The 25484-nt window shown below is 42.4% G+C and overlaps 2 protein-coding genes across 6 annotated transcripts in view; one reads left to right on the forward strand and one right to left on the reverse strand.

Moving 5' to 3' along the window:
- Window positions 1–25484, forward strand: part of NRG3 (neuregulin 3) — a 619340-nt gene that overhangs the window by 589434 nt on the left and 4422 nt on the right. For both annotated transcript variants that reach the window (XM_081861189.1, XM_081861188.1), the window contains 2 exons: window positions 14207–14334; window positions 24024–24194. In XM_081861189.1, coding sequence (XP_081717315.1) covers window positions 14207–14334; window positions 24024–24194 — 299 coding nt within the window. The remainder of the gene's footprint in view (window positions 1–14206; window positions 14335–24023; window positions 24195–25484) is intronic.
- Window positions 23781–25484, reverse strand: part of LOC309341599 (uncharacterized protein) — a 166954-nt gene continuing 165250 nt past the window's right edge. For all 4 annotated transcript variants that reach the window (XR_014156398.1, XR_014156399.1, XR_014156400.1 and 1 more), the window contains exon 4: window positions 23781–24147. Coding sequence is in view for 1 of the 4 variants with exons in the window: in XM_081861304.1 (XP_081717430.1) it covers window positions 24125–24147 (23 nt within the window). In the remaining 3 variants the exon portion in view is untranslated. The remainder of the gene's footprint in view (window positions 24148–25484) is intronic.

The raw sequence follows: 25484 nt of genomic DNA on the forward strand, positions 1-25484 counted from the left end.
GAATAGGAGGCTCTGGGGTCTCCTCCCACACTTGCTGCCAATATAGATCTTTATCCCCCCTCCCATTTCCTGGAAGGGGGAAGGCACCATTTTGTGGTTTGCCTCAGGTGCCAAAATGTCTTGGGCTGGCACTGAGCACGAGTGCTTAAGGGGCTAGTCCTTCTCCTGGGTCTTGGCAGGAGTCAACTGACTTGGCTAACTTCACTTTCAGACAGTGCAATATCAGCAGGTTAGCTGACAGGGCCAAGCAAGTAGCAACTTTTTTTTTTAGTTTAAGATTTCCATAGTGGCCAAGGGATGGGACAGGACCCCTTTTTTGCCTTCTAGGGGTTCATGGGGTGCATGCTTTAGTTTAGTTTAGTTGTATTTAGTTTTCATTTCATTTCAGCTTTCCGTTGTTCCCTAGGAGAATAACGGCAGCCACAATAATAGTAGTAGTAGTAGCAGTAGTAGTAGTAATAGTAGTAATAATAATAAAAATAAAATATTATTATTATTATTTATTAATACCCTGCCCATCTGGCTGGGTTTCCCCAGCCACTCTGGGTGGCTTCCATCAGAATATTAAAAACACAATAAAACATCAGACATTGAAAACTTCCCTAAACAGGGCTGCCTTCAGATGTCTTCTAAAAGTCAGAGAGTTGTTTATTTCCTTGACATCTGATAGAAGGGCATTCCACAGGGTGGGCGCCACCACCAAGCAGACCCTCTGCCTTCCCACCAGTAGCTGCTGTTGTTTCAGTGGCTCCCATTCATTGGAGAAATGACTGGCAGGCAGTAAAGGGCAATAGTAGAGATGCTACCACGGACAGACAGCAGGAATTAAGGGGCATTTACCCCATGCCTGAGAAAGGACTGTTAGACGGAGGTGTTTGGCTGTCTTGGGAGCATTGAAAGTTGCACTGGGGAAGAGGAAAGATGAAGATAGGCATGAAAATCCTGGCCTATGGTGACATTAAACTAGTAATGTGTGGGAATGGGACTAGCATCTCTTGTTCAAATGGACATGCATGGACCAGTGTTTTGGCAGCAGTAGCGTCAAGTCACAATGGCCAGTCTCTCTTCTTCAGGTTGGCGCCATAAGCATGAGGTCACAAAGGACAGCTGTTGGACAGAAGGAGCTGGAAACAGGTAGAGACATCACATAGTAGTAATACTCAACCTGGAGTAGTCAGTCTGTCACTCTCCCTAAGTCAGAATGGCAGTTCAGGGAATCCTGGCAATGAAAAGTTAACTCCACTTGCTAGAGGACAGGTGCAGAGGCAAGGTGGATACAGCTCATGGCTTACTTTCCACAGTGAGGATTTCCCAAGATCTGCAGTCCAAGGTAGCGTAACTGTTGCTTCAGTCCACATATTACCTAGGGAAACGTGGGTGGCGCTGTGGTCTAAACCACCGAGCCTCTTGAACTTGCCGATCAGAAGGTTAGCAGTTCGAATCCCAGCACCGGGGTGAGCTCCCATTGCTCTGTCCCAGCTCCTGCCAACCTAGCAGTTCGAAAGCACGCCAGTGCAAGTAGATAAATAGGTACTGCTGGGGTGGGAAGGTAAACGGCGTTTCCATGCACTCTGGTTTCCATCACAGTGTTCCATTGTGGCAGAAGCGGTTTAGTCATGCTGGCCACATGACCCAGAAAGCTGTCTGTGGACAAACGGTGGCTCCCTCAGCCTGAAAGTGAGTTGAGCGCCACAACCCCATAGTCGCCTTTGACTGCACTTAACCATCCAGGGGACCGTTACCTTTACCTTTACAGTGGTGCCCCGCAAGACGAACGCCTCGCAAGATGGAAAACCCGCTAGACGAAAGGGTTTTCCGTTTTGGAGGCGCTTCACAAAACAAATTTCCCTATGGGCTTGCTTCGCAAGACAAAAATGTCTTGCAAGTTCCTGCGAGTTTTTTCCCCTCCCCCCCCCCTTTTTCTAAGCAGCTAAGCTGCTTATCAGATGATCCGCTAAGCTGATAAGCCGCTAAAAGCCGCTAAACCGCTAATAGCGCTAATCCGCTAAGCTGTCAATGGGCTTGCTTCACAAGACAAAAAAAAAACGCTATACAAAGAGACTCACGGAATGGATTAATTTCGTCTTGCGAGGCACCACTGTACTTTTATCTTTATCTTTATTAACTAGCTAGAAATCCCATAGGAGACACAAGGTTCCCCCAAGCAAGGACAGTCTCTACACATGGCATTTTTTAAAAGCTAAAAGCACACTATGAAGAAGAATCAAAGGGCAGTCTCTTTTGCTTTCCTTCCAGTTCCTACCCTGCACTGCCTGGGAATTTTTAGAAATCAAAAAATATTTTGATTTTTAAATGGATAATATAATTTGTGAGTTGGGACCTATCACAAAAACATGACGGAAGTCACACCAAAGACACATTTTGGTCTGCCACCCTGGTTCAAAATGGCACCTGGCATCCAAACATCAACAAAGGCTGCTTCCCGCACTTCGGGAACTGTTGTGCTGAGTTTGGTGATGATATCTCAAGCAGCAGCTTAACCTATGCCAAAAAATAGGTAAAGTTGTGCCCAAGTCACATTTGGGTACGCCATCTGGACTGAAAATGGTGGCCTGTGGCCCAACGTTGATGATGACCACCATCCCCACCTCAGGAACCGTCATGCTTAGTGTGCTGACAGTATGTTGAGAGGACAAGTGGACATACAGACAAGCCACCTTTTAAAATATATACTAGATGAAGGATTCTGCTGGCAGTTCTGGTTGTCCCAGCCACATGGTCAGGACCGGAATTAATTTGATGAGGCCCTAAGCTACTGAAGGTAATGGGGCCCTTTATATGTCCAACTGTCCTTTGTCAACAACAAATTGCTGCTGTTTTTTTGTGTTTAATATATGCTACATGGTAATTTATGGAACTAATAGGTATTTAAAGCCATTTGCACATAACAAAATATGTATTTTATCAAAGTAATTGTTGAACTGAAAAACAATTAAGAAGTAGTATATTAATAGTGAAATACAATTAAGAAGAAGTATATTTTTTGGGGAGGGCCGAAGAGAGTGGGGCCCTAAGCTTGTTTAGCTTTTATGTAAATCCGGTACTGCGTATGGTGCTAGATTGGAGCCAGGTGCTGTGAACCTATTGTGAGTCAGTATACATGGCTGGTAGTTTATGCTATGGGTTTTTGTGTGTTTTTTTAGGTCTTGGTTGTTTAAAAAGCTAACAGACTTGGGCACTTTTTTTTGGGGGGGGGAGTTATTTTTAAAACAATTAATAAAGTATTAATCTACATTCCTCCCAGTGTTTGCGTGCAGGGTGCAGGTTCAGTTTTGAAAAGTTCTATTGAAAGTGTGAAATGTTTTCCTTTTCCTCCCTGCTACCTCTGTATTTCACGGTTACCTTGTACCCCACCTCCTCCACCCTCTTTTAATAAATCCAGCTTTTGTTTTCTGAGAAGCCTTCAGCACTGCAGAATTTTAATTCACACTGAATAGCATAATAATAGAACTTTACCTGTTTAGACTTCTGTTTATTTGAAAGACAACCCATTGCATCTCAGTTACTTAAAATGGTTTAAAATGCCATATCTCTAAAATTTCTTTTAGGCAGTTGATTTTTATCCATGAGAAGTCTTGGAACTAATGGTTTTATGAATCATAAAATTTTTATTATTGCAGAGGGCCTTCTCAGTAGTGGCACCGGCCCTATAAAACCTCCTCTCATCAGATGTCAAGGAAATAAACTTTTAGAAGACATCTGAAGGCAACCTTGTATCAGGAAAATTTTTAATGTCTAATGTTTTATATTTTTTTATGTGCTGTAAGCTGCCCAGAGTGGCTGGGGAAACCCAGCCCGATGGGCGGGATATAAATAATAAAATTATTATTATTATTTGCCCTGTGCCTGGGCATCAAGTGACAAAACAGATTAGATGGACTGAGCTGAGGGCCACAACTTTATTTAGTGATTATTCATTGATTTTCAGAATACTTGACTAAAGATCTGCCAAATATCTCACCAACCCATCTGACTTGCAAGGAGAGAAAAAGGTAATAGGGTGTCCTGCACAACTCAACTTGTTTGACAATCCTGTCTTAGCTTACATCATTCTAGCTGTAATTGTCCCACTCTTTGCTTTTCATAGTCTATGCACTCTCAGAAAGAGGCTGCAGAGATTCTGCCAGGGTCCCGATTCTCCACTGACTAGTGGGACCACCAGGCCAAAGCCTGCTCCCTCTTCCAGATCCCTTCAAGCTATTAAGTCCTGAGCAGTTCATTAAAAGAGGGGTGGGAAGCCTGTATTGGACTTCAACTCTCAACATCCCTGAACACTGTCCATGCTATCTGGGGCCTATGGGAGTCAGAATCCAGCAACATCCGGATTCCAACTCCCATAGGTCCCAGATAGCATGGACATTGTTCCTGGTAGAGCAACCAATTGCTGAAGAGAGAAGGCTGTGTAGCTTCATGCCTCACTTGGCTTGGAGTTGCTTTTTGTAGTACAGTCTGCCACACTATAAAGGGGGAAAATATGCTCAGTTGATGTCATGGCAATGTCAAGTGATTGGCAGGTGGATGGGGCCCCGCCCATCTGTCAAAATAATCTACTGATATACAAAGGGGAGGATTCAGAATGCAAAATTTGCATTTTTGAGGCAAGCGGTTTTCTTTTTCGTCAATAGCTATGCAAATGTCTCCAGAACTGAAAAGGTTTCTCTGTCTCAGTTTAAATAAAGCATTAATATTTTCCTCATAAAATAATTAGCTGTCATAATTCTGATTAGAACCAGGAGCTGAAACTTTTGCAAACAATAAAGTGTATATATTCTATGGCAAACTCTGGCAAACAACAGTGTGCATACAAATAATATGTGTATATATTCTGACAATGCATCAGTATAACTCTATTTTAGTTTTACCCTGCCTCCAAATTCCTCCAATATAATTTCCCAGTTAAATAATTACACAGCTTCTCAAAAATGCAGTCCTTGCTATGCAGAAACTGTGCTATACTGAACACGTGCTGAACCTCATTAATCCTCAAATCAGCTTTTTCTTTTTTTTTTCCAGCATAAATTTTTATTAGTTTCCAAGAGTCCAAATACAAAACAAATTATAGCAATTCTCTTATTGATTCACAAAAGAAAAAAAAAAGACTTCCTTCATCCTTTCCACAAATCGTTCATATTATTGATAAACAATAAATCCGCATGTCTTTGTTTGTAGTGCCGTTTGACGTTCTCATTTACCCATTTTCATTTTTGGCATTACCCTTTGCTTCTTACAGAGCACCTTTGAAACCCACTAGTGTTATCTGTTCATCAGTTAAGTTTTCCAGATATTTCGTAAAGCTTTCCCAATCCTTAACAAACCTCTGATCTTTTATATATCTGATTTTTCCTGTCATCCTGTCCATCTCCACATAATCTAGTAATTTTGATCTCCATTCCTCCGTTGTTGGTAAACCCTCTAGTTTCCAATTTTTAGCTATAAGGACCCTTGCTGCGGTTGTCGCGTATTGAAACAATTTATGGTCTTTCTTCTTTATCTCCTTTCCTACCAAGCCTAGCAGGAATGCCTCAGGTTTTTTGCCGAAACTATATCTTAACATTTTCTTCATTTCGTTATATACACTCTCCCAGAATTCTTTAACCTTTTGGCATTCCCACCACATATGGTAGAATGTCCCCTCCTTTTCCTTGCACTTCCAGCATTTGTTGCAGAATCCGTACATTCTAGCTAGTTTAACAGGGGTCAAGTACCAGCGATAAAACATTTTCATTACATTCTCTTTAAGTGACACACAAGCCGTAAATTTAAGGTGCTGTTTCCATAATTTTTCCCACTCTTCAAAGTAGATATTGCGACCTAAATCTCTTGCCCAGTGTATCATTACCGCCTTGACTTCCTCGTCAATTAGGTTCCAATCCAGTAGTTGTTTGTACATCTTTGATAAAATTTTTGTATTATTTTCCAGAATCTCAGTTTGGAATTTGGAAGTTTTATCGGCATATCCTTTGTCTTTAACATCTTTCTTAAACATAGCATTTATCTGGTGATAGTGTAGCCAATCATATACTTGGGGCTTAACCTGATCGTACGGCCTCACCTTCCACTTTCCCTCCTCCTTCATTAGCAATTGTTTATAAGTTGCCCAATTGGCTCTCATATTGGTCTTTTTGACGGACATAACTTCTAGTGGTGACAGCCATTGGGGTGTTCTGGGTTCTAACACTTCTTTGTACCTTTCCCATACTTCCATCAGGGGGCCTTTAAATATATGATTCCCAAATTCCTTATGCACTTTCTTCCGTCCATGCCACAAGTAGGCGTGCCATCCGAATCGATTATCGTGGCCCTCTAAGTCAAGCGTTTCCCTATCTTCCAATTTTATCCATGTTTTAACCCAGCACAGGCATGATGCCTCGTAATATAATTTCAGATCTGGCAGGGCGAAGCCTCCCCTTTCCTTCGTGTCCGTCAGTAATTTGAATTTTATTCTCGGCTTCTTCCCCTGCCAGATGAATTTAGAGATCTCTCTATGCCAGACTTTAAATATCTTTATACCTTTAATCACCGGAATGTTTTGAAAGAGAAATAAGATTCTTGGGAGTACCGACATTTTGATTGTGGCTATTCTACCCCAAAATGACAGTCTGAGTCTGCCCCACACTTCTATATCCTTCTTAACTCCTTTCCATGTTGTTTCATAGTTATTTTTGAATAAATCTATGTTTTTTGGTGTTACCCATATACCCAGATATTTCACCTTCTTAGTCACTTCTATTCCTGTTTCACTTTGTAATTCCTCAATTTTATCTGCATACATATTCTTAACTATTATTTTTGTTTTCCTTTTGTTTATTTTGAAGCCGGCTACTTTCCCAAATTGCTCAAATTCTACGAGTACCTCTTTGATGGAATCTAATGGATCTTCCATTGTTACGACCAAGTCGTCTGCAAAAGCCTTGGTTTTATATTCGTTCTGGCCGATCCTAACTCCCTTGATTCCTTTGTTATTTCTAATGGAGTTTAATAGTACCTCAATCATCATTATAAATAGCAGTGGGGATAGCGGGCATCCCTGTCTTGTTCCCTTGTTTACTATTATTTCTGCCGTCTCCACATTATTTATTATTAGCCTTGCTCTTTGATCCGTGTAAATTGCTTTTATCCCATTGTAAAATTCGTTACCTACATCCATATATTCTATTTGCTTTAACAGAAATTCCCAATTTACATTATCGAACGCTTTCTCAGCGTCTACGAATAGCAATGAACCTTGTTTATCACACCTTTCTGTCAAATATTCTATGATATTAATGATGTTTCTGATGTTATCTTTCATTTGCCTGCCCGGCAAAAAGCCGGCCTGGTCTTTGTGAATACTTTCTACCAAAATAGCTTTTAATCTCCTTGCCAAAACTCCCGCAAAGATTTTGTAATCTATATTTAGCAAGGAGATCGGTCTGTAGTTTTTAATTTGCTCTAGGTCTAAATCTTGTTTGGGAATTAGTATAATCAGTGCCTCCTTCCACGTCTCTGGTATTTCTCTTTCTTTAAGGATGTTATTCATTACTTCTTGTAGTGGATTCAGCAGAACCTTCTCCATCTCTTTATAATATCTGCTGGTGAACCCATCTGGGCCTGGGGCTTTCCCATTTTTTAAGTCTGATATTATTGCTTTGATTTCTTCTGTCTCAATTGGGGCATTTAGCTTCTCTTTTTCAGCTGTAGAAATCTTATTAATATTCTTAGATTTTAAGTATCTCTCTATTTTTCTCATCTTGTTCTTTTCTATATTTTTAAAAAGTCCTCCATAGAAGTCCGAAAAGGCTCTTCTAATTTCTTTAGGTTTATTTATCTCTTCTCCTTCCACCACTATTCTGTTTATTGTATTGTGTTCCTTCCTTTTTTTCAATTGCCAAGCTAATAACTTCCCGGATTTATTAGCATATTCAAAATTCCTCTGTCTTAATCTTTTAATTTTCCATTCTATCTCTCTGTTTATCAGCATTGCGTACTGGGATTGTAGAACTTTTATATTCTCTTTTATTTTCTTGTTTTTTGGGTTTTTAGTTAGTTTCTGCTCATTCTCCGCTATTTGTTGTATGATTTCTTTTTTCCCTTTTTCCCTCCTTTTGTTCTTAATTGCGCTCTGTTGGATGAAAAAACCTCGCATCACCGCCTTACCTGCATCCCACACCACCTTTAACTTTGTACTATTACCTAAGTTATCTTCAAAATATTCTTTTAGTCTAATTTGAGCCCTTTCTACTATCTCTTGATCGTCCAACAGATAGTCCTTTAATTTCCATCTATTTGATCTACTTTCCAACCCTTTTAGTTCCATTTTTACTGGGTTATGATCTGAGATTGTTCTGGCCTGAATCTCCACCTTTGCAGATCTTGGAATTAATTCTTTCGAAGTCCATATCTGATCTAATCTTGATGATGAGTCGTTGGGTTCTGAATGGAAGGTAAATTGTTTTTCCCGGGGGTGATTGTATCTCCAAATGTCTACTAAATTACAATTCTGGACCAGAGAGAAGAAAGTTCTGGGTAGCCTCCCTTCTTTACCCTTTGTGTCCCTTAGCCTATCCGACTCTAACGACACCACGCCGTTCATATCTCCCAATAATATAATTTTCTGGTCGGCATAGTCGGATAGCTTTTCTTCCAACCTCCCGTAAAACTCTGACTTGTTATCGTTGGGCGCATATATTCCCACTATTATTATCTTTTCTCCCTGCCAGTTGACTTGTACTGCTGTTACCCTTCCTTCTTCATCTTTGAATAGTTGTTTCGCTTCGATTTGTTTATTGATATAAATAACCACCCCCCTCTTTTTACTCCGGTCTGAGGATATAAATTCATTCCCCAGTCTTTGATTAATTAGAATTCTTTTATGCTTCCTCGCTATATGAGTCTCCTGGAGACATATAACATCTAGGCCTTCCTTCTTCAAAATATGCTCAATTTTGTTCCTCTTTCCCTTGTCATTCATCCCATTAACATTCCAACTATAAACCTTTAACACCATTGTGATTTATTTAAGGGAGAGAAAGAAATCGCTGTTGTTTCCTTTTACACTTCTTCCTCCGTCCCCCCCTCTCCCCCCGAACTCCCCGCCTCTCCCTCCGAGTCTCTCCCCTCCCTTACCTCCTCACCCTTACCCTTTTCTGTTTGCGGTTTTAATTCTTTGTATTTCCTAAAAAACTTATTTGTTTCTTCTGGATTGGTCAGTTTTTGTCTCTTACTCCTATATGTAAAGGAGATGCCTTCAGGGAACTCCCATTTAAACTCAATGTTGTTCCTTTTGAATATCTGCACCAGTTCTTTATAAGGGTCCCTACGTTTTAGGAGCCTAACTGGGATGTCTTTAAAGAATCAGCTTTTTCACACAGGCACACCTGACCCACCAAGCTCTGCTGGAGCTCTGCTGTTCACCTTCAGATTCTGCAAGGCTCCACATCCTACCTATGGGGTTTCATCTTATTTTTCCACAAATTTGTCCTCCGTTCCCAAACTTCTGCAAGCCGCCATCTCTGCAAATTATGTTTGTTCCAATAGCAATGAAGGATAGCATCCTTATGACAGCAGCTGCTGAAAGAAAAGAAAGGGGCGAGCACGGGCTGCCCTGACCTTAAATGCCCCCTAGTAAGCCTGCCCCCGCCACCAGCTGATTGGCTGGTGCAGTGAATGATGAATACTAATGAATCCTGGGACTCCCCAAGTCCTGCGGGGCTGCAGATGGAGTGTGAGCCCCCAACCCCCCCTTATGTCGGGAGTGGCTTTGCGTGGCGATTCCCACCCCCTTCCACAGATGAAATAAATAAAGACACAGGACACCAGAATTTAGGTTAATGGGCGAAAAATGACCACAACTTTATTGATTACAGGTAAGAGCGGTATTAGCTTTAGGCATTGGCCCTATCAAACTAACCGGTATAAAACCGGGAAGGGTTAAGCACCAACAGGGGGAGCCCCCGAGATGCACATCCCTAGGCACTCCCCAAGGGGTTACCGCTCGGGAGCGCGTCTTTAGGCCCTAGCCTCCGTAGGTTTCGGACGAGGCGACGCCCCCCGGAGTCCTTTAACGAACTACCCTTCAACATTTGGGGGAGGTGATGGCATTCCTCCCCCCAATTCATTTGCATAATAATACCCCTAACCGCCACACAAGCCAGGCTCGCCGCCAATACCAGACCTGTAACCAATCCCTGATCCCCTGGAAAATGTCAGCAAGCCAAATATTGTTACCAGCATCGGAGAGATGCACGCCATCCCCGCAGTACAGGGCCTCCTTGCTAAACTGGATGCCTGGGTGCTCAATGACCCGCCCACCCATTGCAGCCACTCTACGTGCCACCGAGCGTTCCAGGATCCTCCTGGCTCTATTCACAGCCACAGGATTTTGGGAATCCCTCCAAAAGCGCCTCTCAAGCAAAGATGACCAGATAATTGTTAGATTCAGATAGGATGCCCGCAACTCCTGCAGGTCATTGAAAATATGCCACATTAAGTCCACCCCCTTTCTGTAAGCTAAGTCGTTCTCGCCCACTTGGATAACCACCACCTCTTGTGGGCCTTCAAAGGCAATTCTTTTTGTTACTGCTGGGAAGAATTCCAACGCATTCCACGACGCGCAATCCAGGAAACTTCAACATTGTTTGGGAGCTGCAGATCGCCGCCCCAGCCCCTGGTAACCGCACACAATCTTGCCCAGTGGACAGTGATGTGGCCAATGATCCACAGACGCACCGCCCCAACACCTGAAAATAAAAGAGTAAGAGAGCCGGGTCAGGGGGGCTGGTGGGGAAAGGAACGTTAGCATGGTTTCCGGATGTATCCCCTGTAAGCGTTCGACTTCCACCGACCCATATCCATTATCCTCTCCGCCGGTAACCCCATGTGCAGCCCCAATGCGGAAAGAATGTGTGGCGTACTCCTCAGATGGGAGCCCAATGGCGGTGATTGCCTTGTGCATAACCCTCGTGAACTGGTGCTTTGACAGGCAAGAGCCATCTGCGTGTATGAAGAAAGGGCCACTGGCTTTTGGTCTTAAGCACAGGAACTTTCATGCATCCTTTACTGGGCAAGGGCCGGCCTTCTGAGTAGCCTGCAGGCGGATTAGGGCCCCTCTACCAAGCTGATCGGTCTTTGAGCTGCGAATTTTCAAGATTACCTCTGAGCTTGACAAGGTCACGTCCTCTAAGAGGAGCCCCCTGTTATTTCTATCCGGTTGGTCCTCACAGACCGCCTCGCCTATGCGCAAGGCGCCAAAGAAGGCGAATGAAAAAGAAAGGGGCGAGCACGGGCTGCCCCAACCTTAAATGCCCCCTACTAAGCCCGCCCCCACCGCCAGCCGATTGGCTGGCGCATTGAATGATGAATACTAATGAATCCCGGGATTCCCCAAGTCCCGCGGGGCTGCAGCCAGCCCCGCGAGGATGTAGATGGGGCGTGAGCCTGAAACCACCCCCCTCCTTATGTCGGGAGTGGCTTTCTCACTGCAATGCAATTCAGGGCAGATGGCAAGGGAGGAGAGATGTAGGGCACACCAGTAAGCGCCCCACAGCAATGGAGTCAAGAAGCACTGACTTTCAGTTGATGGCCTATGACTCCGAATCTGCTTCCTCTATGGATTAGCTGCACAACCACAGGGCAGCCAATCCCAGCAGGGTTGCTCTCACTGCCAGTCAGCTGATCAGTGGGAAAAGGAAGGCTCCGTTGCCTATACACAATTGGGAGCATCTTTGAAGGCTTCCATCTCTAACTGTCCCTCACATATGATGTCAGAGGTGTGGCAGGTGGGTGTGGCTTGGGGAGAAGTTCCCATTGTGCAGTTATGTGACTTGACATGGTGATATTTTGTGGATATATTGTGGTAAGATCCTTGTGGAAAGGAGCCTCAGCAGAACATAACTTGGATCATTCAGAAAACCTAGATGTTGGGATAAAGTGATTGCGTGTTGAGACCCCGAAACCACCCCCTCATTGATGAATAAGTGACGAGGACACAGATATTGGGTTAAATGTTGTTGGGCAAATTTGGGCCACAACTTTAATGGTTACAGAATGTGAGTGGTATTGGCTTAGGCATTGGACTGACCCGACGATATCTGATTCCTGCCCATCATGCAGGGAGTCCGGTAAGGATTAACCAGCGGTAGGGGGACCCCGTTGATGCAAACCAACTTGAGCTCCCCCAGGGTTCCCAACAGGTTCGTGGCATGGCTCTAGCCCTGCCCCGGGCTTCGGACAAGATCCACACCCCTGCATTCCTTTAACGGAATACCCTTAAGCTTGGAGGGGCAGGTGATGGCCACACCTCCCTTCCCCCATCATGAGATCAACCAATGCCTAACCGCCAAACATTACAAAGTTGTGATGATTGCCTCAGTTTAAATGGGTCCTGGCCATGCCTCCCCAGACAGCGGATTGGCTGGCTGGACGATGAAGTGGCTAGGAAGCTCCGGGTGACATGGAACTTCGTCCCCCGCTCCCAGAGGGGAGTGGGTGGCCATGTGGTCCACATGAAGTGGAGCAGATTTCCTGCCACCTCCTCGCAAATGATTGTGAGCACAAGATGTTGGAAATGGAGACTTGGGGTACATTTTGGACTAAGGCAAAACATGTTCTCCATACACATGCATATGAGAGGAAACTATTCTAAAATAATGCTAAGTTGGTATGTAACTCCTAAAATCATAAGTAAAGGAAATGAGAATTGCCCAAAGACTTGTCAGAAAGAAACAGGAGACTATATCACATATGGCAGAAATGCAATGGGGTAAAGGAATATTAGGAAGAGATTGCAGATTTAATACAAAAAAAAAAAAAAAAGGTTATGAAATCCCGTATGATCCTCTGCTATTATTATTAAATTATGCTGCTGAGTCAATGAGGAAAGAACACCAAGAACTATTTCCTTATATGGATGCTATAGCAAGTATGCCAATAATAGCTAGTATTAATGAATGGACAGATGCAATTTGAGAATTTGATTTAATGTCTAAGTTGACGCATTTATCAAAGTCAAAAGAACCAGGACAAATGCAAAGTGTTTCTGTGGCAAACTGGATCCCAGTATTGTCTCAAAATTGCTCTCAAAGATGCAGTACAGCTTTGAGATGTTCTGATTGTTAAGGAACTGATTTTGCTTTGGTTTATCAGTCTTACATTGCTGTGCAACTTCCCTTAGGAGCATTGCATTTGGTTAATTTTATCTTTATTTTTTCTTGATTGTCATAATAATAAATAATGATAAGTTCTTTAACAGAATGAAGCATCTTGGGAAACGTAGTTTGTTAAGCGTATGGAGTACATTTCCTACAATTGTTCTTTCCCAAGATTATTGGGGGGTGGGAACCATGATTGTGACAGTGGTGTAAATGGCTGTGTGTGTGTGTGTGACAAAGTGACTGCAAACTCCAACCACTTAAGGCCAGAGTGGTGGCTCATTTGCACTGTGGCATAGTATTAGTAAGCCTTCCTGTAATGACCAAGAGGCATATTATGTATGCATTTGATGGTCTTGCAAGAAACCTAGAGATTAAATAAAATATATCTGTTACAAATAGTCTTTCTCTGTGGGTTTGATCGTACTTAACTCTGTGCATTTACCATTTATGTACCTCTCTGAAAAGTGCTGCTGCTGCTCAAGTATAAATATCACAAGTGTTCGGGGAGAAATAAATACCACAATTGTTCTCATTATATTGGGTGTGTCTTTTGAAACTTTCTGAGTCTTCTTAAGTATACTTTAGCAGAACAGCTTGTAAAATTCTGTAGGACCAGGAGGATGAACTGTGAATTGATGGGAACTGAACTAAATCCTTTTTGGAGGGGAGGAGCTGGAACTGGAACTAGCTTTCAAATGAACTTTCCAAGCTCAGGTTCACACAGTGGCCAACCTGATGTCTGTAGGAAGCTCACAAGCAGAACCTGAAGCACAACACTGCTCTCCCACCTGTAATTCCCTGCAAATAGCAGATAGCTTTTGTGTCTAGTAGCAGAATATGCTCACCTGATCCACCAGGTCTTATCCCGTGGCACAATCTACGCCCACTCCTTGGATCTGGGAAGTGTACAGTGTTTTTAAGATCAAAATCTGGCACCTCCTGCTTTTGTTCCATGAGCAGACGTTATCTCACGGTACTTACATATACGGAGTCATATACATGGCTATTAATGCACCGTTAATCTCTCTTCCTGCCCCTCGTTTTCTTTGCTACAGTATTCAAAGGCAAACAGACATCCAGAGCCAGTGATGGAAAAAATGATGGAATCTAGCTTTTCAGGAACTCAGTCCTTTCCGGAAGCCTTGTCTCCTGACAGAGGTAGCCAGGCTATGAAGCCACACAGGTAAGGAAGCGACTCTTAATTGACATTTGTTTTGTGATACATATGCAGCACAGTCGTGCACAGTGACTAGGGGGACATTTAAGAGTGTATGGCATGGAAGGAACCTTGATCTGTTCATTAAGCAGATGTCCAACATTTCTTCCACTGCAGATGTAAAACAGCCATTACTTCTGCTCTCCGTGTTCCACATTCTTCTCTCTCTCTTTTTTTTATAAAAGGCCTAGAGGAAGTATTAAGGATGCCATCAAAGCTGTAGTCACAGACCAGTGAAGGAGGCAATTGTATTCTGAGAAACCATCAGAATAGAAGATTTTCCCCACTCTCCTGCCTCATTTCAGTTCATGAAGTTAATGACTCATTTTCTTGTAGGCAGACAGTGATGCCAAAGACCAGATTTTCTCAGTGCCCACCCCCCAAACAAATAGAACTCAATATGAAAAATGGCTGCTTTATATATTCACCTAAGAGCGAACAATCGCCCACCTAGTCTTGCATCCTTTTCTCACAGTGGCCAACTAGATGTGTCCCCCCCCCCATTGACAATTCCAGTTTTCTTCACTCCAATTCTGGGGTGGGGGTTGCTGGAAGCATCTCTCTGTAGTCCTTAGAACAGAGATAATAAATGACTCTATCTGATATGTTGTCAAGTGATTGACAGGTGAGCATTGTTTCCCAAGTAGCTTCGCAGGCCAAACTGAAAGACTTGGCACACCTCATTAGATCTGAGTATCAGAGGTTCCTCACTGCTGCTATAATTCTAGAGACAACACTTGATGCACCCAACCACAGGAGAGGTGTGCTAGCCCAAACAAGGGAAGGTCAGAAAATTCAGATTCTCTCTGGCAGGGCAATACAAAAGTCAACAAAGTTGGAATTCAGAACCATGGATAGTGCTCCTGTAAAGGTAAAGGTAAAGGGACCCCTGACAGTTAAGTCCAGTCACGAGCGACTCTGCGGTGGCGGCGCTCATCTCTCTTTACAGGTTAAGGGAGCTGGCATTTGTCCGCAGTCAGTTTTTCCAGGTCATGTGGCTAGCATGACTATATGGTGTTTGAAAGCTTTGTGCGCTTTAACCTTGTCGTACCACAAATATGCATGCCATCCAAAAGCATTGTTAAAACCTTCCAAATCCAAAATGTCAGTGTTCTCAAGAAGCAGCCAGTCTTTCAACCAGCAGAATGCTGCTGATTCATAGTAAAGTTTTAAGTCTGGCAGGGCAAACCCCCCTCTTTCCTTCGCATCTGTTAATATTTTAAATTTTATTCTGGGCTTTTTGCCCTGCCAGACAAATCTAGAGATATCTCTCTGCCACTTCTTGAAACAATCCATCTTGTCCACAATCTGCAAAGTTTGAAACAAAAATAACATTTTGGGCAATACATTCATCTTTATAACTGCAATTTGACACAACAAGGAAAGCTTCAATTTAGACCATATTTCTAAATCTTTTTTAACTTCTGACCAACATTTCTCATAATTGTCCTTAAATAGATTCAAGTTTTTAGCTGTCGTATTAATCCCCAGATATTTCACTTTCTTAACTAGGGTCAAACCAGTCTCATTCTGTAAACCTTTCTTTTTCGGTCTGTGTTAAATTTTTATCTAAAACCTTAGGTTTTGACTTGTTCAATTTAAATCCTGCCACATGACCAAATTCTTGAATCAATTCTAATACCCTTTTCGTACTAGATTCTGGCTCCTGTAATGTCAAAACTAAATCATCTGCAAAAGCCTTCAATTTATATTATTTGGCTCCGACCTGAATTCCTTTAATCAGATGGTCCCTTCTAATCATATTCAGCAGCACCTCCAGGACTGAAATAAATAATAATGGAGAGATAGGGCAACCCTGTCGTGTTCCTTTTTCTATCTTAAATTCTTCAGTCAGCACATTGTTAACTATCAATTTAGCTTTTTGTTCTGAATAAATTGCACTTATACCATTTTCAAACCCTTGTCCCACCCCCATTCCCTTAAGATTTCTCTTCATAAAATTCCAAGAAATATTATCAAAGGCCTTCTCCGCATCAATAAAAATTAAGGCTGCTTTTGTGTTGATGTTCACTTGCAGTATCTCTAAAATATCAATTATATTCCTTGTATTGTCAGACAAGTGTCTACCTGGGAGAAAGCCTGCCTGGTCCTTATGAATCTCTTCAACTAATACTTTTTTTAATCTGTTGGCTAAAATATCAGCAAAAAATTTATAATCCACATTTAAAAGGGATATGGGACGGTAGTTCTTGAGTTGTGTCTTTTCAGACTCTGATTTCGGTATAAGTGTAATAAAGGCTTCTTTCCACGACTCCGGCGCCTTCTTCCCCTCCATGATTTCATTACAAACCTCCTTTAGTGGCTGGATTAAATAGTCTTTCAAAGTTCTATAATATTTGGAGGTTAGCCCGTCCTTTTGGGGGTGCTTTCAAACTGCTAGGTTGGCAGAAGCTGGGACCAAGCAACGGGAGCTCACCCTGTTGCGACAATTCAAACTGCCGACCTTTTGATCGGCAAGCCCAAGGCTCAGTGGTTTAGACCACAGTGCCGCTCATGTCCCATAGTGCTCCTGTACATGAGGTCAAACATCCCACTGTGTCAGCAAAGTCCTGGATCCATGGCCTGAATTTTAGAGCAGAGTAAGATAACCATTGTCTGCAGTCCCATCCCGGGTGTTGCCTTTTAGCCAGTTAAAGAACCAGTGCCTACTCTCGCAGCCTTTGGCTCTTTCAGTGTGATGGAGTTTCCAGTTTGCAGAGCCCTTTGAGTCCTGCAAGCAGTCTGTGGATCAGCTATCAGAGTCTGTAGGCAGAGGTATCTCATCAGGGGAGGAGAGACTGGCCCTAGTGCTTGTGAAACCACACAGAATGGACCAAGGAGTGGATCCACCTCCACACTTGTCACTGTAGTTGTTGGAGAACTCAGCATTCAATTTTAATATCCAAAATCCACAATGCATTTTCAGGGTAAGCACAAGGCAATCTGATGATTCTTTAAAATACTATTAAATGTATTGAAACTATTTAAAACAGGACTTCCCTTACTGCATCCTTTTTATAAATAAAATAATTCTATTTATATAAATATGACCATTATCATATTTAACTATGATCATATTTATATAAAAATAATTATTTTATTTATAAAAAGGATGCAGTAATGAAAGTCCTTTTTGCAAGTATTGGTGTTTTAAATATGTGCCTTTGCAGATTCATGGGCCTGATTTGATTTATAGGTGATTGCTTCAGTCATTTTATAATTTACTATTTAATACACCAGACCATTGTTTTTTAGAACAGGCAATAGACTTCTAAATGTCAGTGATTTATAAGCCTAGCATTGATTGTATGCATTGTGCAATTGCTTTATAAGTTATTTTATGCTACAAATACTGTACAAGAGACAGATTAGTCATCTGGGGTTTTTCACTTGATTCTTCTCAGCAGACAGATATAGCATGATAACAGTAAATACATGATGATAAACTCTTGCTCGTGCAATTTTTTTTTAGATCAGTCTAGAAAATGTCGGTGCCTGTGTAAAAGTCACCTCCAAATTGATTCTACCTAAAGCAAAATTCAGGGCAAATTCAAAGTCCTGCTCAAGCAAAATGTCAATTTGAGTTTTGAGGGAAGGTTAAAGAATTTCAATAAGACTTGACGGTGTTTATCATGGAAGGCATGATATTCCTTAAGGCATGAGAAGGGAACTTCTTTTCTGTGAAAGGTCATTGACCTGCAGGAAAAGTCAATTGGGAAATTATGAATATCAATTATCACTAAAGCTAACTTACAACAAGATTTATAAATGTTTCAGGCTCCCAGCAGAAGTAGAGCCATTTTGCAAATTACAGAGTAACAAATCTAGACTTGCCATCTAGCATGTGCCCTGCTGGAAGCCCCAGCCAATTTTGGTTTTCAGGTGAATGTACATGTGAGATACATACATTTACCACATTCACAAGTGACATATTTAGGTGAACAGTTAAAGCATCATTTAGAGCTATTCAAACAGAAGAGTCTAACCACAAGTCATATTGGGTGAGATTTATACAAGACCCATTGACTTCATTTGAACATTAACATGGTCATCCCATTGATGTCAGTGGTTCTCTCTAAGCATAACTATGCTTGGATCCAACCAATTATATTTACTCCTGGAATTTGTGAGACATTCACCAAGGCTTGGGTCTCACAACTGTAGAGTTTCCGTGCACAGTTTTACTAGACATAGCCATCCCTCTCCTCCTTTAAAATTCCACTGATGTTTTGTCCATTCAAGAACTTCTGTATACACCTTTGAAATTCATCTTAGCTGAAAATTGCTGGAGTAGTCTAGTGTATCCTGACTCATATCCATGTTCACAGATTCTCTGGAAAAGATGCCGGACACCCCATGCCAGCAAAGTCTTTATTCTGAAAAGCAATCCAAACAGGAGCTTAAACTTAAAAACATAAGAGTGCATGGCTGCAGTCTTTTCACATACTTGAAACAATTGTGGACTTACTCTGACATAAATATTGTTAGTACTGAGGTATAAATTCTCGATTCCAGTTTTGTGGCTTAATTTCTTCTGCTATGTTTTCTTTATTTTCTTAACTATCTTCTTTTCCCACTGGTTCTTAAGAAGCATTGTGGTGAACCTACCAGGAACTCTTGAAATCAATTGAACTTAAGCATTTCGCCACATGCATTCAATCCTATTCTTTCCAGTGAGTATTAAGAAAGCTTAGCTTCCTCTGGATAGCACCCAGTGAAGCTTAATAGAGAGGATGTTTGACACATTCAAGTCCCATTAAAATCAGTGGGATTTAATCACATAGTTAAACAGTTGAGTCTCGTTTATTTCAATTAGGGAGGTGCAAAATAAGTCCCTTAATTTCCACTGCCTTTTCCGCTTGAATAAATACCAAATATCTCAGATATCTTTGCTTTTCTGAGCATTCTCTGGGTTGGTCGAGTACTTGGTTCCCCACCCCACCCCAAAATGTTGCACAAACTGGTGCACACTATAGCACAAATTGTGCTTAAGTGTTGAAATGCGCACATCTGTTTCCTTTCTCTTTTTCTACCTTGTCTCAAAGTACAAGCACAAGTGCAGTAAGTTGGATTTGCAGACCCATAAACATGGATTTGTCCTGCAAAATGCCACCTAAGATTATTAGATAAATAGATAGATTTGCTTGTTTCTCTCGCATCCACATTTCCCATATACCTATTAATCTTGCTTTAAAGCCAAAATTGAAGCTTAAATGTGAATCCGAACTCTCATTGGAATTCTCAGCCCATGTTCCAGGGAGAAATACATTTCCAAGTTCTGCTCATTTCTTGTTCAGTGGGTTTGGCTCTGCCTTGCTAGTCCTGGATTTTAGCATCACTGGAAGAATGTCTGGAACATTTTTTTTCCCTGGAGCATGTGCACAGTTTTCAGTTCCTCCTATTCTTTTGCAACCTTTCCCTAGCCCATAGTACCAACATGTGCATGTACATAGGCAGAACACTGCAAAAACACAATATTAGTGTGAATCACTAACTTAGACTCCTGAAAAATGTTACACAAATGGGGTTTTTTTTGGGGGGGGGTGGATTTTTCTACCCCAGGCTAAATTTAAATGTATCCTGGGATCGTAAAATGCCCCAAACAGCTATGGGTGCCATCTCAGAAGTCTGCTTCCCCCCAAAAGTCACACAATTGGTGTCTGGTCCCCCCCCCCCTTTTAAACCCCCAATACATTAACATTGGCTAGGACAAACCGAAAGCAAAACACTCCAGTGGCATTAATCAATAGATTTATTGGACTTCTTTTTTGTCTCAGACTTTTCTTGGTTTTCAAAAATAAAACTGCTGGAACTCTTAAATCTGTATCCCTGGATTAATTTTTCAGGGTTTTTGTTGTTGTTGTTGTAGGGGAAAAGGTTGAAAAACAACAACAAAAATATACAATTCAGGGAGTTTTCTTATGAACCTTTTAAAACTACAACCCCCCCCCCAAAAAAAAACCAGTCAATTTTTGTATACAGAAAGAAAACTATAGATGTCAAGTGGCTCCAATTTGAGGACACTTTATCTCTGTGCAGCTGAAAGTGTCCCAGAAGGCCTATGTTGTAGGCCTATATGTTGTGTAAATTCTGGTACTAGAATTTACAAGAATCCACTAGAATCTGCGCTCTAATTTACCCCCCGATTTACTTCTGTATTAGAAGTACGTATGATCAGGGTTCTCCTTGTGCAGTGTTTCATTGATGTACATGTGGCAAAACACCTTACGAAAAGGAATCTTGATGCAACTGAATATGATCGTTGATAATGTACAGGGAGTTGGGAAAAGCAAAAATGAACTGAATGAGCTGAAAGTTGTGGCTATGCAGCAATTTGTGCTATATATGCCATGATCTGTACAGTATCTGGAAGTAAAAAGTAGTATATGAGAGGTCTCCTCGTGTATTGATTTCACAGTGGGGAAAAGAGCAGTTAAATCTGGCAAGTTAACTACCAAGAGGAATTGGTTGATGGACACCCTAAAAATATAATTTTCCTTTGGATTGTGTCTGCTAGCCAGAGTTTACCACAGAGGTTGGGGTTCTTAAGTTTTACCGCTGTCTGTTGGGCTCAACTGTCCATTCTTTACAGTTATGTTTCTGCTAGGAAGGCTCTTTTTGTTTCCAGAAATTCTCCTCTGCAAATTTTCATGTCCTCCTGATTAATCAAAGATTTGTTAAATATTCACCAAGCATTTTATACCTATACACCCTTATAGTTGATGTCCATATTTGAGAGCTGGTATTTTGCACCGTGTAATAGTTGGCATGTGATGAGCACATTAGCATATTTGATAGCTGACCTACAATAATATTCTATACTTGACATTATTTACATGCAATACAATATTTATTTTGCATTTGACTGCATTTTTAAAGTACACTGTTGTATTTAAAAGGTAATGGTATTTGACCGTTGATGTTGTTTCATATTTTATTCCTATCAAAATGATCAATATTCCCCAAAGCCTAATTTTTAATTCCATGGTAAAACCTAATATTGAACTTAGGAATTGGAAACCTTCACATTCAGAAACTTTGAATGCATCTTAACATTTATTCCCTTTCCCCTCTAGTACAAAGTAAATATTCTTCTGTTGAGAATATAGATATGTAACAGATTCAGAACTCCAAATGCATCACAGCTTGTGAGCTTTTGCTCAATGTCCCATGCAAGTGCAAAGACGGAGCAAATAAGATGTGGGCATATGAACTGGTCCTAGAGGAAGCACATAATGTGTGCTTTATTCTCCCTCTTTTCTTTTTCTTGGAAACTGTGGCAAAGCAGAGGTGGCAAAGCATTTGCTTGCCTCTCTCCCAGAGATAAAAGCATTTCAGCATAGGTCTCTGTCTTCCCCATGAAAAGCACCCTGGGATCCATTGCATTGGTTGTGATTCTGTTTTGCACAGCTGTAATCGGCTTACCTGCCAACAGAAGCTAGATGCTGACGGTTCTAATGCCTTCCTAGGGATCTTCCCAGCCAGATTAAGACTTCTGCTTCTTGCGAAGCATCCTAGTTAAATATGTTGCAGCATCTGCAGGTGCACAGATCTTGCACAAGCCCCCGCCTCACGTTTTCAGACAGATGTTGCATGCAATAAATTACCTTTTGATTTCTATCTCACATTCTGATTGCCTAAATAGTGTTCCCTCCTGTTGAAGCTCTCCAGGCTGGAGGAAACAAAATCTGCTTCTGAAAGTGCTTGTCTATAATGCGATGGATAATCAGCTTTGTTTAGTAACATACGGGGAAAGAAGTGTTTGTTCTTGGAGTTGTTGTAAACGCAGTGGTGTGTGTTTTGTGCTTCATAAGCATGTTTGCCTCCACGGGGAGACAAGCATGTGCAATGGGAGGAAAATGTGAGAATGGCTTTGTTTTTTAACCAATTTCTTCATCTAGACATGGTGTCCACATTGAACCAATACTTTGAGCATCTAACTGATGACAACCTAGGTTGTCAACAGTCTTGGTAAATTGATTGGTTCTCACAAATGAAGAAGGCAGAGCAAAGTATATGTTGCCCAAGTCCAGGGAGTGATGAATGCTTCGTAGTTTAACTGGGGGTAGTACCCTATACCTTGAAGGACAGTGATATGTTTCCTCCTCAAGAGGACCTCACTTGACCCTGAAGCCCTAACTAGTATAGAATTAGTATGTGGACAGAATGTGGTGTCAGGAAGTTGGCCTTGTTTTCTCACCCATTTCTGGAGCATCAGTGGTGTCCTGATCCAAAACACATGGATTCATAATTGTTCTTCCCACTTGTCACATGGCAGACATGTCCTTTTGATCTGGGCTTCATCTTAGGCTTGTCAACATGTCTGCTTCAGAGGTGCTTCTGGAGGATCTAGAGCTGGGTATATCAATCAAATACCTTTATTGGAATGTTTCAAGTAACTGGGATAATTAAAAAGACAAGGGTGAAGCTATCAAGGGTTATAAGGTCCCACTATGGCCATGTACATTTGGATATTCTGCAATGCCCTGTCTATTTTCCGAAAGGATAGTTCACCGGGAACCCTTTTGGGTAAAACTGTGGCTAAAAAGGAAGCTACTAAAGCAGTAATATCTCTGCCAGGAGAAACCTTATTTGGCTTCTTCTCGGAGTTGTGGGCTGGAGGTCCAACATTTTGCTCAGCATCAGTTGGTGAGGTCTGCCGTGTAAAGGGCAATCTAAGAGAATGTGGTCCATTGAATCAGGTACTTCTTGATTGCAGACACACAAATGGGCTTGAAATGGAATGTGTGAGAATCTGCCTTTGGTCACTGCAGAGAGGAAAGCATTTAGTCTTGCAAGCATAAAGGCTCTTCGATGGGAAGGGAGTAGTAGATCCTTTAGATATTTGGCGCAGGTTCTGTAGGATGTTATGATACCTAAGCCCTCCGGAGAACAAGATCTCGTAGTATGATGTAACAAGCGCTGTCTTTCATGGTCGTAGAGCCGCTGCTTGATTAATTGGAATATGTGGTTTTTGTCACATACCTCGAGGAAGAGCTGGGTATATTTGACCATTTGGAGTACACCTGCTCCAAATTCCAGCTTTGTTCAATGGAAAAGTGATGGTGTAGCTCAGAGTCTGGAACAAGAGCTAATTGATGGTAACAATTGTGTAAATGCAGTTGAAAGGGACTGCTCCTTACACTGTTTTGCCACTTTGGCAGTGATTCCGGGGTGTGGCTTTTGAACGCTTTCCCGCTGTAGGCGTTAGCAGGAGAAAGTACCTCATACCATGAAGGATATCTCTCTGCTGTAGCTCCTTGAACCAAAGGCATTACTGTGGGGATCCATTGCCATGTCTGAATTACCCACAGATTTATTTGAACTCTTGAGCACCCAGAAGCAGGGCTAGCCACAGTGGGTGAATCAGACAAGCATACCATACATTCTCACAAGAACAAACGCAAAAAACCTTTCAACATTTGTAGCATCAATCTCTTTATTCTATTTCTCCAGGTGTAGGAGCAGAAAACTAAGGGTAGAATGTAAAGCTAGAATTGTGACTCACTAATTCTGTAGAATTTTGAACTGGCATTTATTTTTTAAAAAAACAAGATTAAAATGCTGCACTCCATGAATTAGTAATATTGCATTTCATCTTCCATGGGTTTACATGGTGAAAGCACTGATGGTTTCTATTGTGTTCTTGTTCCCAGAAGTCTCTCTTCATGCTGCAGCCCAGGTCAACGAACCGGGATGCTCCACAGGAATGCCTTTCGGAGGACTCCTCCCTTACCTCGGGGCAGGTTCAATGGGATCACAGGACCAGCATACCAACAACTAGAAGAGTCAAGGATCACAGATCAGGAGACAATACCTTGTCAAAGGTAGGCAAGAAAAACAACAGGAGCCAGCCAATGTTTCCATCAGCTTCAAACTAAAGCAAAACGGGAAAAAGTAGACAAAGATGAAAAAATGTGTCTAAAAAAATTCAGTGAACACCAAAGCTTATTGGGTAGCTTTCAGCAATACCTTCCCTTTGGGCCAAGGTTAGCCCAAAACATGCTGGCACCTGAGGAAAACCACAAAATGGCACCCCCTCCTGCCAGACCTGTGATAGTGAGTGATTACCCTGGCCATCTCTTTGTTTGTCTGCTATACCACCATTAGCTTGGAGGCCTCCATTCAGGAATTTGAACATGCTTTGCTAGCAACGTGCTTTGCATGTTGACCTTTTTTCAGGGTGTGAAGTATTTTTCTTGAGGTGAGGCCCGTATCAGGCCTGCACCAAGGGCAAGCAAAGTGCTCGTGGCATATTTATGTCACTCATTTATACTCATGCCCAGTGCCAGCATGCACCTCCCACAGAAGACCCACCTCAGAGCCCAATGTCTTTGGGCTGGGGAGTGGTGGAATCTCCTCGTAAGCCAGAGGCATCCTCCCTCGGGGCGGGGGGGCTGCCTCAGGCACCTTCACACAGAAGAAAGAGGCAGCACAGGCAGGGGACTTCCTTAAACTGCTCCGCTGAGGGGCATGCGGCTGCCCACACCTCAGCGGAGCAGTTTAACAAAGCCACTAGAGCTGGGTGATGCTGTGTTTTCAACATCACGGTTTGGCAATCAACCGCCATGTTGAAAGATGCTGCATTGGCACGGGGTGAAACTGCCTCCGCTCTCATTGCGGAAGCACTTTCACCCCAGTGGGCTGGGGCTAATGCAGCTGGCCGCAGCCTGCTGCTTGGGGCAGGGGCAAGCTACCTCAACCCCAACTCCCTGAAGATGGGGTGACAGTACCTAAGCGCAGGGAGCCTGTCAGGCTCTGCGAGAAAAATGCAGCCCCCCTCCTGGATGCAGGCAGCCAGGCAGTAGCCAAGCAAGGCTGCATCTGCCCGGGGCCCGCGCTCCTACTCGTGAGCAATCAGGAACGCAATCACAGCTGGGGAGGGGGAGAACTTTAACAGAGGCACCACCCCACCCCACCCCACCACTGGCAGCTCATGGCTCTGTAAAACTGCTTGGCTGAGGCAAGGGTAGCAGCATGTTCCTCAGCCAAGCAGTTTAAAGAAGTGGAGGGAGGAACAAGCTATACTGGCACCTCAGCAGGCAGCTTGTTTCTCCCTCTGCATTGTAGGAGGGCAGAGTGTGATGCTGGTTTCACTCCGTGCAGTATATCACTGG

This window comes from Podarcis erhardii (genome assembly GCF_964252035.2).
Source record: "Podarcis erhardii genome assembly, chromosome: 5".
In the NCBI taxonomy this organism is placed as follows: Eukaryota; Metazoa; Chordata; class Lepidosauria; order Squamata; family Lacertidae; genus Podarcis; species Podarcis erhardii.